This window comes from Maylandia zebra, linkage group LG2, assembly GCF_041146795.1.
Source record: "Maylandia zebra isolate NMK-2024a linkage group LG2, Mzebra_GT3a, whole genome shotgun sequence".
NCBI lineage: Eukaryota > Metazoa > Chordata > Actinopteri > Cichliformes > Cichlidae > Maylandia > Maylandia zebra.
In genome coordinates this window covers 3,749,598-3,767,907 of record NC_135168.1, presented here as the reverse complement: position 1 = coordinate 3,767,907, position 18,310 = coordinate 3,749,598, and the positions used below count along the sequence as shown (strand labels likewise).

The 18,310-nt window shown below is 37.7% G+C and overlaps 2 protein-coding genes across 2 annotated transcripts; both read left to right on the top strand.

Annotated features, from left to right (window-relative positions):
• Positions 1-1,802: 1,802 nt before the first annotated feature.
• On the top strand, positions 1,803-4,004 carry LOC106674959 (uncharacterized). Its single transcript, XM_014408552.2, has 6 exons — positions 1,803-1,871; positions 2,000-2,320; positions 2,399-2,758; positions 3,346-3,462; positions 3,724-3,773; positions 3,866-4,004. The coding sequence occupies exons 1-6, from the start codon at positions 1,829-1,831 to the stop codon at positions 3,980-3,982; spliced, it is 1,008 nt and encodes a 335-aa protein (XP_014264038.2). The 5' UTR covers positions 1,803-1,828; the 3' UTR covers positions 3,983-4,004.
• A 3,199-nt stretch (positions 4,005-7,203) lies between these two features.
• Positions 7,204-16,922, top strand: LOC101478499 (uncharacterized). Its single transcript, XM_076876224.1, has 8 exons — positions 7,204-7,458; positions 7,605-7,925; positions 8,004-8,363; positions 15,428-15,757; positions 15,877-16,230; positions 16,356-16,487; positions 16,589-16,626; positions 16,712-16,922. Exons 1-8 carry the CDS (start codon positions 7,416-7,418, stop codon positions 16,835-16,837), a joined length of 1,704 nt encoding a protein of 567 aa, XP_076732339.1. The 5' UTR covers positions 7,204-7,415; the 3' UTR covers positions 16,838-16,922.
• The last annotated feature ends 1,388 nt before the right edge of the window (positions 16,923-18,310 follow it).

The following is an 18,310-nucleotide window of genomic DNA, read 5'->3' as shown; positions in this document are numbered from 1 at the left end:
CTTGTTTAACCAGGCTAGCTGTTAGCTTATAGCTCACGCTAGCTAACCAGCGAGCAGTTAAAAGGTCAGCCGAAGCTGCACAAAACACCCACAAACTTATCTCACTACAACGTAGCACCGAAAATATGACTCGCAGCTCGAGCTCGACACAGCGTCTGTAACGTAAGACTGACATCCAGCTAACCACAGCTAAAAAGATATTTAGAGACCGTTTCCTCAGGTTACACGAGTTGAGTTGTTTCACGCTGAAAAGTTGGTTGGTTTTGGCTCTCACTGAAGACACCGACGCTGAAGACATAGCTGTTCTTTTGTACTGCTTTTAAGAGAAACATTCTTAGTATATGAGTCCGAGGGTGTTCATCCTCTTCAGCTCTAGCGTAGACTCTGCCATGTTTTCATGTGTTTCTTCTTTCTGTGTGTCCGCTACTTTGAAACGCTTGGGCCGCTCTGCCCGCCACAATTTCAAACTGGTCATACATCTGATTGGTAAAAAATGTACCAGAAACTCCACTGGCGGCATGTTATCTAATGTGTTAAACTAATCATTTTTTTAAAAAGTAACAAATCAAATTTTGCAAATGTAGCGGAGTAAAAGTACCGTTTCTTCTTCACAAATCTTCACAATGCATGACCGTCATATTGGCCACCAGCTGGGCCAGCTCCTCCCTTTTCTGGCTCTCTCATGGGCCTGCCGTCTGCCTCATGGATTTCAGCACCAATGTGGCGTAACTGAGACACGGCGGGACCACAGATTCGGTGTTAGAGCCATTTTATTTATTCTGGCTCCAGCTCTCGGCTGTCAGCCGCACCACATCACACCACAAAACTAACTCACAACAACCCCAATTCCCCTTATGTAGGTCGGCAGGGGCAATTGCGGACCACCACACCTAAAGGGGGGGCCTACCAAGTGTGGGTGTTATGGAGAACAGTTTAAGAGTTTGATCTTTATTGCCTCACTAAAATGTGTTTGTCCTATTGTGGCCACTCTAGCTTAGATTATGCACTTGAATTCATAGGAGTAAGAAAACAACATTCAATTCACTGCAGTCTATTGACATCTAGCGGTGAGATATTACACACTCTGCTTAAATGGCATTTCTCTTTTCTTTGTATTTAGAAATCTTAAAACAAAATTTCAATCTTTCATTTCACTGTGACTCAGATTTTAAAACAATGCATCAAATTTTTCAACAAGTCAGATAAAGAAGGCCTGTCTTGACCATTAAATATATACCCATTATCCCTGATTGGGATTTTAGGTTTTGCCAAGCTAGCGGATGCAAAGAAAGAATGCCTATTTCTAATTAGAAAGCAAATCATGTCTAAAATTTTGTAGTTCGCCATCATTCTGGATTTACCTCTGGCTCCACTACGGAGTTGACATGTGTGATTTCTATTAACATATGTCATTAATGCTGATTAAATTTGCTACATAAAAATACCCATATTAATTCATTCTGATCTTCTTTGGGTACGGGGCATTGGTTCAAGATGCTTTTGAGCTCTACAGGAGACAAAATGTAGAGTTCTGACTCTGAAATGCAAATTATGATGAATTAGTAACATAAGACCCAATATAATATCTTTTTTATTGACATAAATTGAGTGAAAAGTAAAAATTGAACAATCAATTGCAATAGAAGATGAAAGAGAGGTAATACATTTTACAAAGCACCGGAGGAGTTAAATGTGACAGGAAGTGTACATCTGAATGTATTCTGGCTTAACCAATCAGATACAATTTTCCATCTGACCTGAAACAATCATCTCACCTCCTTCACTCAGTGAAATACCAGTAAGGTCCACGACAAGAAGCAGTGTCAGGATGATCGTCTTCTGGGTTACATTGTTTTGTCTTCATGAAGGATGTAAGTGGTTTTTTTTTTTTTTTATCTAAAAATGTATCTGTTAACAATTTACACACCAATAGATTTGCGATTGACAGTTACCATGTAAAAACAATGTTTTACTTTTCCATCTCTTTTCCTTAATTCAGATTCTCTGGTTCCAGTTAAAACTGTTCAGCTTGGTGAACCAGCAACCTTAACATGTGCTATTCCCAAAGAGCTCAGCATTAGAGGAGTCAACTGGTACAAGCAGAGTGTTGGGGATACTCTTAAATTAATAGTTACACTGTATAAATCTACAGCTGATTTTGGTCCTGGATTTTCGAGCTTAAGATTCGGAGTATACGATGGTAAGAATTTTACCAGCTTGACAATTTTAAAGACAGTTCAAGAGGATGAGGGACTCTATCACTGTGCAAACACAGAATGGATTGGAACTACATGGAGTGGGACGTATTTGTTAGTAAAAGGTAATAAGCCAACCTACTTTTACAAACTTTGAAAATTTGTCCAAGCATGTTTTGAAGAATGTCTTTGTAATTGCACAGGAAACACTCAGAGGACATCAAACTATGCAGTCAGTCAGTTGCTGATAGAATCAAATCCAGTCCGTCCAGGAGACACAATGACGCTCCAGTGTTCAGTCTTCTCTGACTCTGACAACAAGACATGTCCAGGAGGTCTCAATATTATCTGGGTCAGAGAGGGATCAAATAAATCTCAACCAAACATCATCTACACTGACAGAAACAGAAGTAATGAATGTGAGAAAAGGTCTGACCATCAGAAGACATGTGTTTATCGCTTCTCTAAGAACGTCAGCTCCTCTGATGCTGGGACTTACTACTGTGCTGTGGCCACATGTGGGGAGATATTATTTGGAAATGGAGCTAAACTAGATATTCAAGGTAGCTCTAGCAATCAATCATAATTAACTATTACCAATTTTTAGTGAACGTTCACAGCAATGTCATTATTGGGTGACATTGCTGTTGAGTATTAGAAGTTATATGCCAAATATGTTGATAATGTAATGTGTAAATATTTGTTAATTTTCTTTTTAATTTTTTGACACTTAGATGTGTTTATTGTATATATTTTAAATTTTTCATTATTAGTCTATTCTTTGTATGTTTTGTTTATATTCTCTGTTAATAGTTAGTGTTTATTTGTTCCCTTTGTGTTCCCACTGTGTAGTTATAGCTAAATGTTATTTACTGTCTTGCTACGTTCACCTCTTCCTTGTTTTCCCCTTCTGTGTCTCATTCCCCTGATTAGTGTTCGGTGCGTCTGTGAGTATAAATAGTGATGTCTTCTCTATCTCAAACTGTCTGTTGGAGTTCTGTTTGCCTTTTGTATGTGGACTTTTAATTTTTTTCTTTTACATATTTTTCTGTCACCCAAAAATATGTCTTTTGTTTGTAATGTAATAATGTGACAGATTGTGAACAACAGGAGCAAGGCTGAAAATTATTTTTCTGTTCGTTTTTTGTAGTGTTACCCACACAGTCAGCATTTATTCAGCTGACAATATTAATAGTATTTTTGGCAATTTCTGTCATTGGAAACGTGTTCCTCATCTGCAACCGAAGAGTATGTAAAAAACTTCAAAGTAAGTGTTACGAGAAACTGAAAATATTTAAAAGATGAAACTTGTGCAAATTATATTTAAATGATGAAAAGACTGATCCGTCTTATATACAGAATTATAATGTAAAATATACTGTAAAAGGCCCTAGCAGTGCTTAAGTTCTGCAAATAACTTATTTCTTTAAATGAGATTTTTATCAATGACAAAACGTTCTCAGGGACATGCAATATTAAGTTAATTTCACTAATATATAAATATATTTATTATTTTGTTTATCCTTAGGAAAAGAAAGTGCTATAGCATATGCACAAACTGACACCTCATGCCAACCAGTAAGTGATGAAAATTGGTGTTATTCACTTCAAATATGTCAGAAAATGTTAAATGCCACTTCATAGATAACATGTTTTATGTTACCACACAGACTGTCGTGGATGAAGAACTAAACTACGCTGCACTGAATTTCTCTGAAAGAAAAACAAGAGGAAGAAGGAAGCGAGAGTGTGCTGAAGACAGTGTCTACTCTCATGTTAAATGCTGATGTTAATAATGATGTTTAGCATCTCCTGAAATTAAAATTGATCCTGACATCTTGTTTTTGTTTGGGTTTTTTTTATTAATATTTAAAGGTTGACAGTTAATTTTCAATCTTGCTGAAAATACTTTGACTGCCAAAACCTTAAACTTAGTTGTGTTGCATTTCTGGCATTCTTGAGTTTTAATTGTATGAACTGTTTTGTAGTCATGCTTTCTGGAATAAATAAATATACATTTGCCTCAAAAGTGTCTTTTATGTTTAAAGCAAGACAATGCAGGCAAAAAAGAACCCTGAAAGAACAAAAACGATCATTTCAGTACTCAGTATACTAAGTGGACAGGTTTAGCAAATACATGGAGTCATGAACATCCACTGCAGTGATGAAATGGAACCATTGGTTTGTAGGGTAAAGCCTCCAGTTCAGTTTTTATCTGTCTTCTTTACTTGTTTTTTTGGCTTCTTTGTTTGATTTTTTTAACTGAGTGTAACAGATGATGGTTAAATCTGACTGAGAAGACACTGCATGCATGTAGCAACCACAACCTAAATAATTTACAAAATGAACATCAAACTGTCTTAAAAGTAGTGATTACGACCACAAATCAAGGGCATAGTAATTACATTCCTGGACAAAGAAGACATGTGTACCATGGAAATTCCTGATCAAATTACTGTAATTCTTCAACCATTTGAGTAGAGCAATGCTTAACTGGTTCCGGTAAGTATGTTTAGCTCATTAATTTGGATATTAATTTGTACAAGTTGTTATTATGCGCTATATTTATGTTTACAAGGTACATGGCCTCTAATGTACATATAATTAAGCACATATGGAGACTAAACTTTTAGATGGGGCTGAGTGTGGAACACCTATTAAATTAAAAAGTGAAAATGTAAGGTGTGTTTAAAGCATAAAAATTGTATCAAAAAAGTCCTGCAAATGTTCTCTAAAATGCAGAGTGTGACTATAGTGTTAGCTTTCTGCTTGCTTAAGGTTTAAGGGCAAAAATAACAATCACTTAGAGACGGATAAAATTGTAGTTCATAATTTGGACAAATGCAAGAGAAGATGAAATTGAAGTGAAAGGTTTTACAAAGCCCAGGAAGAAGAATTTCGAATCTGTCATCCCCCCATCCATCTTCTGCTCCTTATCTTATATAACCCAATCTTCTCCCCAACCACCTCATCTTGGAAGAGACTGGTCAAGGGGAGAGGCACAGGTGTGCCCTGATGCCTCCTCCTAGTCGAACATTCCTGAAATACCTCTCCCAGGAAGCATCCTAATCAAATGCCTGAACCACCTCAACTGGCTCCTCATGGCTCTACCCTTTAGAGGAAGCTCATTTCAGGTGCTTGTATCCACAACCTTAAGCATCTATTCTGTGTTAACCAATCACATGCATTTTACTGTCTTAGGTAATACAATTATTTCACCTCTTTTAATCACTAAAATACAAGCGAGATCACCAACAACAAGCAGTCTTAAGGATTTTCTTCATCAAGGATGTAAGTGCTCTTTAAATATGTTGTCAAAAAATTGGTATAAGCAGAAAACATGTCATGTGAAGAATAATATAAAATAATTTTGCATTAGACTGTTTCCATATCATATGTATTTGATTCTATGGCCTTTCTTACCTGAAATTTGGTCCCGATTTGCAGAGGCAAATTGTGCGGCAAGAAAGAGAAGTGGACCCAAGAGCAGGCACTGGTTACTGTGAGTGAGTTTATTTACAGGTGTGGGGATACAAACAGAAGCGGGGATGGCATGAACAAAAACTAAGGAAAACCTAAACTGGGAAAACTAAGAAACAAGAAACCAAACCTGAAACGCGAGGAGACTGAGGGCAGAGGTAACACAGGGCACAACAAACAGCTTCGTAAAACATGGTGCTATTTGTCTTATCTCCTTCACGTCACCCCTAACTGGTCAAGGCAGATGGCTGCTCCTCTTTGAGCCTAGATTTGCAGGAGGTTTCTTTCTATTAAAAGGAAGTTTTTCCTTCCCACTGTCGCAGAAGGGTTTACTCAAAGGGGGTCTTATTATAGTTGGAGTTTCTCTGTATGAAGTGCCTTTAGGCAACTGTTGTTGTGATTTGGCGCTATATAAATAAAATTGAATTGAATAAGATTGTGTTTGCCTGTTATTGTGTTCCTGTTTGTGTGATGTTGTAGATTATGCAATTAACAGCATCACTCATAATATCATTATGATCTCACAGTTTACCTAATAAAGAGTTCAGCAGTAGGGGAGTAGTACAGGAAGCAGTGATGAGATGATCCTGCAGTGACCCTGTGTTAGTAGTTTTTGGTAAATAGAGAGCTGGCCATGAAAGCAAAACTGTGGATTCTGGATTCTGTGGATTATTTATTGGCACAAATTTTGGGTAATGACTAAAAGAGTTAGATCACAGATATAGAGAGCAGAAAAGAGCTCCCAGAGCATATCAGAACTCAATCCTAGAACCTTTCTCCATCATAAGGAGACAGCAGAGGTGGTTCGGAGATCCGGTATTAATCTGGGATGAATCTGGGATTCAGTAAGACACTTCCTTGTCTTACTGACCAATTACTCACCTAAAAATGAACAGCAGGTATTGACAATACACTGAGTGAAAAATTGAGATTTACTGATATATATTTACTATTTTAATATTTCTCTTTCTCTCCATGAGTTGAAATATATTTTTAAACTATCTTTCATTGGTCTGCATTACCTGTTCATCATCTCAGCTCATGAAATAGATGGGATGTTTTTAATAGGTCAGGAAAAAAGGCTGTCTTGACCAATAAAGAGTTGATATTATCTCATTATAATACCCATTATTGGGTTCATAGGTTTTGTCAAGCCAGCTGATGCAAAGAAAACATGCATATTCTAATTTAAAAAATCATGTAGCTTATGCTCAGCATCATTCTGGATTTACCTCTAGCTCCACCGTGGGGTTATCGAGTGAGACTTCTCTTGACATATCTCATTAATGCTAATTAAATTCGCTACAAAAATTACCAATTGGTTATTATTTTTTATAGGAGCTTAAACCATCTCCTTAGGCCAAGAAACATTGGTTCACCCTGCTCTTCAGCACTTCGGGGTGTCATGACCTCTGAACTATAAAATACCCAACCTGCACATTTCCTCTGAAATGCAGAGTGTGAAATGTTTGAGGTATTTTTTTACATAAGATCCAAGAACAAGAATAAACATCAAATAAACAGCGTTCAAAAGTAGTCAAACGTAAAAACTGAATATCTGGAAAATTGCAATAGAACATGAAAGAGAGGTGGTGTTACAAAGCGCAGGAGGAGGTACTTTAAGTGTACGTTTGAATCTATTCTCTTAGCCAATCAGATACATTTTTGTCATCTGAATACATCTCACCGCCTTCACTCACTAAAATACCAGTAAGGTCCCCAACAAGAAACACTGTCAAAATGCTTGTCCTATGGATTACATTATTTTGTCTTCACAAAGGATGTAAGTGCCTTTTAAAAAAAATTGTCTAAAAATGTTCTCGGTTAAGAATTTATATGTCAAATACATTTGCACAAACTAAACTAGCTTTACAATGGAAAGTTACCACAGCAAAAAAAGTTAATTTTTTCTGTTTTCTCTTATTTCAGATTCTCTGGTTCCAGTTGAAACTGTTCAGCTTGGTGAACCAGCAACCTTGACATGTGCTATTCCCAAAGAGCTCAGCATTAGAGGAGTCAACTGGTACAAGCAGAGCGTCGGGGATACTCTTAAATTAATAGTTACTCTGATTCAGTCTAAAGCTGATTTTGGTCCTGGATTTTCGAGCTCAAGATTTCGGATAAATAGTGATGCAAATTTTAGCAGCCTGATCATTTTGGAGACAGTTCAAGAGGATGAGGGTCACTATCATTGTACAAACACAGAATGGATTGGAACTACATGGGGTGGGACATATTTGTTAGTAAAAGGTAATAAGCCAACCTACTTTTACAAACTTTGAAAATTTTTCTGTGCATGTTTGGAAAAATGTGATTTGTATTACACAGGAAAAGCTCAGAGGACATCAAACTTTGCAGTCAGTCAGTTACTGATAGAATCAAATCCAGTCCGACCAGGAGACACAATGACGCTCCAGTGTTCAGTCTTCTCTGACTCTGACAACAAGACATGTCCAGGAGGTCTCAATATTCTCTGGGTCAGAGAGGGATCAGATAAATCTCTTCCAAACATCATCTACACTGACAAAAACAGAAGTAATGAATGTGAGAAAAGATCTGACCATCAGAAGACATGTGTTTATCACTTCTCTAAGAACGTCAGCTCCTCTGATGCTGGGACTTACTACTGTGCTGTGGCCACATGTGGGGAGATATTATTTGGAAGTGGAACTAAACTGGTTATTCAAGGTAAGTTTATGATTTATAAATTAATTAGAAAAAATGTGAATTTCAGTTTTAAACAGCCAGTCAGAATTATTAGTAATTTTATGTGTTATTACGTGACATTACTGTCCAATTCTTTAGTTATACAACCAATAATATCAGCAATGATAATGTGTTTTTTTTTCAGAATTCATTTTCTTTGATCTTTTGCAGAGTCATCCACAAAATCAGCATTTATTCACCTGGGAGTATTAATTGTTTGTTTGGGCATTTCTGTCATTGGAAATGTTTTCCTCATGTGCAACCGAACAGCAGGTAAACAATTTAAAGGTAAGAAATGAAAGAAACTACAAATATTTGAAAGGCTAAGTGTATTTCAGTTATACTCCATATGGAAGAGAAATAGTAAAAACTTGCATCAGATGTGGCCTACTTCATATAGTGAATCATATAAGGCTTATATGATTTACTCATGAAAGTGGCCACTTTCTCATTACTTTCATACATTGTTTTAGGAAGTATCCAAAACATACAAGTTTCATTTATATAATTTTTCTAGGGATCTTATATCTGTTTTCACTCTTGTATGTTTTTCATACAAGTTTCGCACAAGACAGATACAAACATTATAAGATCTTTTCCATATGGGCTTAAATGATGGAAATACTAAATATGTATTTATTATATATAGATAATCACATTACAAGAACTACTGTAACCATTGTACACATCATAAATAATTCTTGCAATACTGAGGCCTCCGTAATGATTTTTTGTAGCCTTCATTAGTCAATAAATATTAAGTTCTGAAAATATTTCGTATTTGTCTTTATTATTTATCTTGTTCTTAGGAAAAGAAAATGCTATATCAGATGCACAAACTGGCGCCTCACGCCAACCAGTAAGTGATGAAAATGGATCCTTATTTACTTAAAATATGTCAGAATATATCTATATAGCTACATAGATAACATTTTTTTAATTACTACCCAGACCGTCGTTGATGAAGAACTAAACTATGCTGCGCTGAATTTCTCTGAAAGAAAAACGAGAGGAAGAAAGAAGAGAGAGTGTGCTGAAGACAGTGTCTACTCTCAAGTTAAATGCTGATGTCAATGATAATTTTAAGCATCTCCTCAAATTTATATTGATCCTGATTTTTCCTTGTTAAACATGCTGTATATTGGACTTTTTGGTCTTTTCTTTATTTTTGTGCCTTTTTTAAATCTTAATTAATATTTACAGTCAACAGACACCATCACGGGCAATGTCTCATAGCAACATACTTGTGTTGTATTACATCCTTAATTTTTTCACTGTATTAACTGTTTGTTCTCCTTTTTGCAATAAAGAAAGAATCATATGGCCAAGAACATTATTTTCAGTGAGTACACAGAAAAAAAAATAAAAAGCTACAGTACAGCTTAGAGACCTTAACATGTGAAAGAGCTCAGCAATAGATGGGTCAAATGGTGCAAGCAGATCTGATAGCTAGATAGACCTTTGCATGTTCTCCCCATGTATACATGGGTACTATAGCTTCCTCCTGCAGTCCAAAAGACAAGCACTTAGTGGGATACATCAGAGATTATAAATTGCCTGTAAATGTGAGTGTAAATGGATTTTGCTAATAGTGTGTGTTATTTGCCATAAGTCAATTGAGAGGCATTCCTATCAGAGTAACCAGATTTTAATTATAGTGCTTTTTTAATTTTTTCCAAGACTGAGTACAACATCATCATATAAAAGTCCAGAGCCTCTGTGCAGTGCTTCTAACGCTACACAAAGTTTGCTATTGTACTGTTCAAAAAGTGCTGGGTTTATCTGTCTTTATCTGCCTAAACTGGAGGTCCGAAGAATATTTCCCTCATTGAGAGCTCAGAAAGAGCTGCTGGTGAAGTTTTTGAGTCCTGTTGTTTTTCCTGCTGATGATGTTTCTGAAAATATGTCAGAAACATCATCTGATTATTTATTATCAAATCGGCGTTTTCATCTAAAAACGCTCCGTATCCACACTATTGTTTTCAATCGTTTTCATCCACACACATGCTACGTTCCCGTTCTGTGCATGCATGAAACCCAAGACCATTCGACCTGCATCATTTCCGTCTGCCGTTTATTCACTTTCCGGCTCTGTTGCGGCAAAATGTTGAGGAAAAGTGCCGAGTTTTATCTGGAGCTAGCATGTACAAACTGATAATCTTTAATAGGGCTGTCAAAATTGACAGCAAACAAAACAACTGCTGTACAATGTTGTCCGCCATCTTAGTAGAATTTTTTATTTTTTTTGCCTGTCCCATTTGGTTCTTTAGCCGTCAGAATTGTTGTCTGAAGACCAACAAGGATACCCAATGGATTTATTTTGCCAAATGGATCATCACGGCATTTCCGTATTGGTCCATTTGATCAACCTTTGTTTTTATTATTTATTTTATTTTATTTTCAGTTGTTACAGACGGGACAGACATGAGTGAGGGATAGGAAAGGGAGAAAGAAAGAGGAAGGAAAAGAAAAACAGAAGGGGAGAGGGACAGTGAGAAAGGGGAAAAAGAAATCTCCTGGATCACCTGTTGAGAGAGAAAGAATAGAAAAAAAGCAAAAAAAAACCCCAAAGCAACATACTAAACACAACACCATCACATTAATCTAGCTAAGTGTAAACAGCTGTAAATACTAAATATTCAATGTTGCTGTGCAGCACGCAGGACAGACAGCGCACAATGTGCTTTGAAATTAGCAGCCAAGAAAGGTGTAATTTAAGTCTACGAACAGTGAACACGCGTGTGCACACCTGTGTGGATCAGTGCGCTTGTATTCAAATGGTTTCCACATGTAATGGTCTGCAAGAGGATGTAGAGAGCCATAGCCCCGTCCCCCAGGGCATGAAGCAGGCATGGAGGAGATCCAGGCCCCAGACATCCAGAGGCCCCAGAGTGCGAGAGCCCAAGGAGGACCACCGGAGGGGCATCCGTGCCACCCTCATGGGAAGGGCTGCGGATCCCCAGACAAGGCATCACCCAGTAGCCACCGAGCAGAAGCTATAGGGGGCTGCACCGGCTGCCGGCAGCCAGCTGTGCCAGAGTGAACCGAGCTGCAGGCCCAGAGGCTTAGTAGAATTGATCACATGACTGCATCATATGACTAAAATGTGCAATCGTTTTCAAAAGCCTCCGTTTTCGCAGTCCACACTGCGATACGAAAACAGCGTTTTCAAATGTATCCACTTTGGAGATCATTTTCAAAAAGCTCAGTTTTCCTTGACCAAAAACGCCAAAACGGAAAGAAAAAGATGAATTTTCAAACAAAAAAACGTATTAGTGTGGACATGGCCTCAGTGGGTCAACGGAACATCTGGCACAGGACAGCGGTGATGAAAGAAGGGGAGGAATTGTCTCCAAATTTCTGGACCCAGGTAACCACACCCAGCCTTGCTCTGATGGTCTACTTCCAACATTTTGGAAATCTGCCCCATCTCCCTGGGGCAGATTTCCCCCCAGGGTCTGGGGGGAAATCTGCTGTTAAATAAAAGGACAAATTACATTCCTATAAAACTTTCCATTTAAACTTTTCTATCTACATGCTATCAGGCAGGAGAGAGCTCTGTGAGTGTGTGATGGATGCCAAACTGTCAAACTGAATGAGCTTGTTTTCTATCATCCTCATTCATATGGTAAAGTGTCAAAGGACAGCATTTAATTTTAAGTTGTGATAATTACAACACTATAGGCCTGTGTAATGTGTAATGCTTGATATAATCTCTTTGTCTAAATTGAGAATAACAAAAAATAATAAGGGATTATTATTCAAACATATTAACTATGACAGCAACACAGGTGTGTAGAATTGCTAAAAAGCCTCGAACACAGTGTAGCACTAGCTAGATGCTAACGGCTATTCTAGCTAATGAATTAATCAGTAGAGGCTACAGAATGATGTGAGCTGTGCTGCTTTTTAAAAGCAGTGATATGGCTGCATTTACATTAGTTTAATAGTCAGTTGCTGTAAAACCACCAGCGGACATTGTTAAAACTGTAGCAACTGTTAAAAGCTGTAAAAAGTGCAGAGGGGCGTGTTCCCAGTCACCTCCAGCGGGTGAGTGGGTGGAGTTCAAAGCAGCAACTCCACCCCAGAGTCACTACTGTGCAACTCAGGCTCCAAACATGCAAAACACAGTAGCCCTGATAAACAGAGCTTCATTTTGTACAGTGGGAGGAATCACGTTGGAGCCACGTTGTCTATCTTTGATACGATCATTGTGTTGAGTCCTACACTCGCAGCATTTTCTCCATGTTGTCTCTAAAAGCAACATTTTTAGCATATTTGCTAAGCACATCGACACATTTCCTAACCATAAGCCTAGTCTGATGTCAGCTGGATGTATGCTAGTGTATTGTACCAAAATTGCACTGATTTATTTGACTTTATTAGTGACTATCTTAGACATATATAAAAGGTACTGGTGGAGTGGGCACTAAAACACACTTGGGTAAACACGTTTTAAAAAAAAATTCTGCTCGTGTTAAGCTGAGCTCAGACACAGACTGTATTTAAAAGATGGAAAACATAGCGTAAGATCAGCAATTGTTTTGTGAAATCTTGTTGTGAATTTATGAAGTATCTTAGGTGTTACCATGTTGATGTAACCAGACATGATAAGTGAGTGGTGGAGCTGGCAGAAAAACCAAAGGATACTGGAAACCCATATGATTATAACATGTCAATTACAAAGTAACCAGACCCTAAAGCACAATTTCCTTTTTGTTATTTTAGACTGTAATAGGGATCAGAAGTGTATAGGAATTTCTTTTATTTATGTATTAATCACATTATTTTATTGTATGATACCTTGGTGCCACTGGATTTCAACAAGTCTCACACTCATACAGTAAGACAAATGGTGGGGGTGTAGTAAGGAAGTTGGGGGGAGCAGACAACTCCACAGGAAGAGTCTTTTGTCTCTTCGAGGACTCTGGGAGGTAGCAAGGGAGTGTGAACCTTAAGGTGTGAAACAGCTGTGTACTGCCTTTTGTTCCTGGAGAAGGTATTTAACTGAGAGCCATGCTAGACTCAGGGAGACTCTGCTGACCGTCTGTCCCGCGGTCATGCAGGGACTTCATCAAGCTTGGGTTTTCTGTTCTTTGTGATTTGATTAAAGAATGTTAGCTACCGCTCACCGCTTGTCTGCAGGCTTTATTTAATGGAAAACTTCCACAACAGACATCAGATTGCATTCAGTATGTCAAAGGGTTTATTTAAGAGGACCCAAACGCTGAGGACAGAAATCATATTTCAAAAGACGAGCCGTTTATTAAGGTGAAACACAAAGACACAAAATAGGAGAAACCAAAACCAAAGGCTGACTCTAAACTGGGAAAAACTAAACTAACAGCAAAGCACAGGGAACATGGAAAAACTACGGACCGAGAACATGGGGGAGACGAACAGACGACCTGCGAACAAACCAAGGAAAACAGAAGACTTAAATGCATAGAAGGACAGTGAAGGAAGTGGAAACACATGGGGAACAAAATGGATGTGACGCCACAGGGGAACTGAACATACTGAACATGGACCACGACACTATTAAAATAAAACAGGAAACACAGAGACGTAGAGTGACACATGAGCTTGACACAGGAGGAAATGCAGATGGGAGAGGGAGCAAGGGATCACGAGCGAGAGAGGACAAGAGAGCACCAGAGAGAGAGACATGATGGGCTGGGGAATTATGGAATAAACATGACCGACAGGGGAGACATGGAATGACACACAGGAAGGGGAGACGAGACATCTCGAGAAGACACCAGGGAAACGGAAATATAACTAAACAATAGAGAGAACTCAGTACTCAAAAAATAGAAAAACAACCGAAACAACACCAAGAGCACAGTTTTGTGGGTATTACAACACACATAAAAGCGCCATAAACTCAAAAGGCTGGGTCAAATGGCCCAGAACATTGACACAATTAGGCTTGAAACAGGTTAATCAACTCAACATAAAAATGTTGAGTCACCCCCAGATTGTCAAAGGAAATATTTTGGGTCTAAGGTACTTGTTCATTAGCTTCAATTTTCTGGATTGGAAGCTACATTAATGTTTTATATACACTCTATGACCTAACTTCAAATCTTTATGCATAGTTGTGCTCCACCCCCACCAAAAAAAAGAGCTATATCTCACACTCAGCAGACATCGGTCTCGATATTAATGTTTGTGATAGCTCAATTATTAAAACACTAATCAAGTATGGTTTGTTTGAAAGCACCTCATACCAAACTTTCAGCATGATGGTGAAATGGATGAATTAGGCTGTTTTTGCAGTCACAGGCTTTGTCGCCTTTCCATCATTTAATCAACCATGAAATCCTCTTAATATCAAAGTATTATAGTGTAAAGTTTGAAGCCATCTGTAAAAAGCCAGCTGAAGTGTGAACAAAAGTGAGACAGCCTACAGGACAATGATCTCGTGCACACCAGCAGTAAAGGTGCTGCAATGCCCCAGGCACACAAACTTGACTGAAATGGGTGACATATATATGTATATGTATATATATGTCACCCATTTTATGTTATTGTAGTTGATAAAGATGTTGTTTGTATGATGCATAAACAGCACGACCAGTTAGCATGAAGACAATTATGGAAATTTAAAGGTGTTTTTGTGAGAGTGTTTTGGTTTACCGTAACGCCTCTTTTGTTTACTTTCTGTGAGTTACAGAAACCCACTGTAAAAGAAAACTGTGCTCTTGGTGTTGTTTCGGTTGTTTAGGCCGGAAAGATGATTGATATAATTTCCATTGTGGTAGTAGAACGGAGCACCAACATAACAAACAGCCAATCAGATTGCTCTGAAATTGTTCCCTCCCACTTGATGTGATTATATTAAGGAGCATCATCTTAGTATGCCTAAATGTAAATGAGTCACAAGTAAATCCATCAGAAAATGCTGATTGTATTTTATATGCTGCTGGGCTTCAGAGCTGGTCGTAAGTTTAGAGTCGGCTTTTTTCCATATATATTTCTCCAATTTAACATGTGGAATATAGAACTCTATATCTAACTGCTCTGTTTAATTTGACTTTCAGGATGCACTGATTATGTGTTTTTTGGAACGAAGACTACTGGTGTTGGAGAAAATGTGACCCTGACATGTGAACGCCCGACATCTGAATATGAAGCAACCTTGTATTGGATCAGGATTGTTTCTGGAAGCTGGCCTGAATTCATGGGAGGAACATTTACCTTTGATTATGACGGTGTTAACACCACTCCTCACATTACAGCAAAGCAAGAACCTGGAACATTTATTCTGGAAATAAGTCAAACTAGGCTAAGTGACACTGGTCTTTATTACTGCATAAAAGTGGACCAACTGGACATGGACTTTTTAAATGCAACATTTTTAAAAATTAAAGGTAAACAGAACTGATTATTTCTTAAACATGTTTACAAATCAATATCTAACTAAAATGAGTAAAACATGACTTTATTGATTTATGTATTTATATTAACAGTTACTTAATTATTTTCTAAGGGCCAGAGACGGCTATCACTGACATCATTCAGGTTCCTCAATCTGGTCCCCTCCATCCGGGAAACCCAGTGACTCTGCAGTGTTCAGTCCTCTCTAACCCAGAGAACAGTGCATGTCCTGGAAATGACAGTGTGTTTTGGTTCAGCACGAGATCGGATAACTCTCACCCCAACTTGATTTATGCTGATGGAAACAGTGATAAATGTGAGAGGAGTCCAGAGGCTTCCTCCACACAGAAATGTGTCTACAGCTTCTCCAAGAATGTCAGCTCCTCTGATGCCGGGTCGTACTACTGCGCTGTGGCCACATGTGGACATATAATTTTTGGAAATGGAATAAAACTGGATGTTAAAGGTAACTTTGAAGAATTCTATATTAATTTAGAATAGGCTAGTTTAACATCAGCGTAAATGTTTTTTTTCCCAGTTTATAATGTCACTAAAAGTAATAATTATTACTGGGTGCTTTTATTTTTCCAGGACTCAACATGTGGGACTTGCAAAAGGCCAATACAGTTCTATTTATATTATGTGCTGCTTTGGCTACAAGTCTGATCGTTATAGCCTTCCTGATTTATACCATCAAGAAGAAAACATCCAGTTGTTGGTGTGGTAATAAAAGTTATACTCACATTAGTGTATCTATCAGCTTTGATGCAAAATAACCATGAAGAAAGTATCTGTCATTGTAAATTTCTCTGTCTTTTAAACAGATGTTGGGACAGGGAGTGGTGATCAGCACAGTCAGCAGGTAAGGTAAACTGAAAACAAAGAAAAATATAAAGTCAATGGTACATTTTACTCTTGAATGTTTGTTTTTTGTTTTTTTTACTCAGACAGTAGTGGTTTACTCTGCACCAAACATCACTTCGAGGAAAAGCAGCAAATTACCACAAAGGAGTGAAAAAGCAGCAGAGGGGGGGACAGTCTACACTGATGTCAGTGCTTCTGCAGTCGAGTAACTGCTGTTATTAGGGTTTACTATATTTTTTATGACAAATGCAAGTGTGAAATGCATTTCAAGCTCCATCGTGGGTTTTATTTAAATTCTGAAACAAAAAATACAGTTATATTTATTGAAAAAATAAATAACATATTATAATAAAATTATATATTTGAATGTTATCACGTTTTAATGTCATTCTGTTATTTTCCACTTTGTTTTGTGATGATGTTTTAGAAAAGGTAGACAGTCATGTATATTAGAGAGTCAACCACATGTACACAGTCAAAAATTTAAGTCTAGAATTGTCTAATTGTGGAAAATTGTGTGGTTACTTGACTCCTTAGATGAAGTGTTTCAAATGTATAGCCTGTGGGCCACATTATATCTGTCCTGCAAGATAATTTCATATGTTACTTATTAATGGCCCATCAGTATGAGGGAGTCAAATCTTCAGCCCTGCTGAGAATCCATGCAGGTAGGGATGGGACTTTTATTGTCATGGGCACATCATGCAGCCAATCACGTGCAAAGACAGACTGGGATCATAACATTATGTGAGAGAAGGAAGGGGGCAGACAAGACAGCAAGTGTAGTGGTACAGCCCGTGTACACAGAGATAAAATACTATAGTTTAAAATGCAAGCGTCTCAGGAAAAAGTGGAGATACAAGCAAAATGAGCAGCATCTGGCTGCATTTCAGTGACACTGGAGCCTCCAAAGCTGAGTCCATAATTTATAAACCTAGAAGCTGGCTAAAGTGATACCCGTTCTAATTTTCAACCATTTTCCATTGTGGTGGACAAAAGGTTTCAAACCTCTCGGGGCCTCAAACCTCAAGGAGGTTTTCTCTAGTAGAAAATGCATAAAAATAAGGCTTTTATGAAAACAGTGAAAAAAGAAATTGCTTTCTTGAAAAAGACTAAGTTTACAGTTCAGTACTGAATATTACATAAAAGAAACTATAAGGAAAGTGTCTTTGAATGGTAAATTCTTAATTTGCTTGATCTGATGCTCACCAAAAACAAGCACAAGTATCACTTTTGAACTTTTAACTGCATTTTTTTTACAAGTTTTATAGCTTTTCCTATTGAAAAGCCCCCTTATGACCATTCATACAACACAAAGTAAAACAGATGCATCCCCAGATCTGTTTTCATACATAGACGTGTGGAAACTAGTGAAACGTCAGAATCTCAGCTAAAACTCACAAAACCATTTCAACAACCACCAAACTGCTAAAACAACAAACGATAAAGCACAGGCAAACAGCTTCCACAAAAACATGTAAACACAAAGCAGCAAATCCTGTTCACCTGACAGTACGTACACAAATATGCCATTGGATGCTGAAAACAGACATCTCAAAGAGTCAGAAACTGAAGGTTTTGTCTCTCTCTGACCAAAATTCACTGAACCAACAGCAAAAGAAGACCAAAACTACACTTCACATTTAACAAAAGCATAGTAATGAATTCCTACTTGTCTGTCT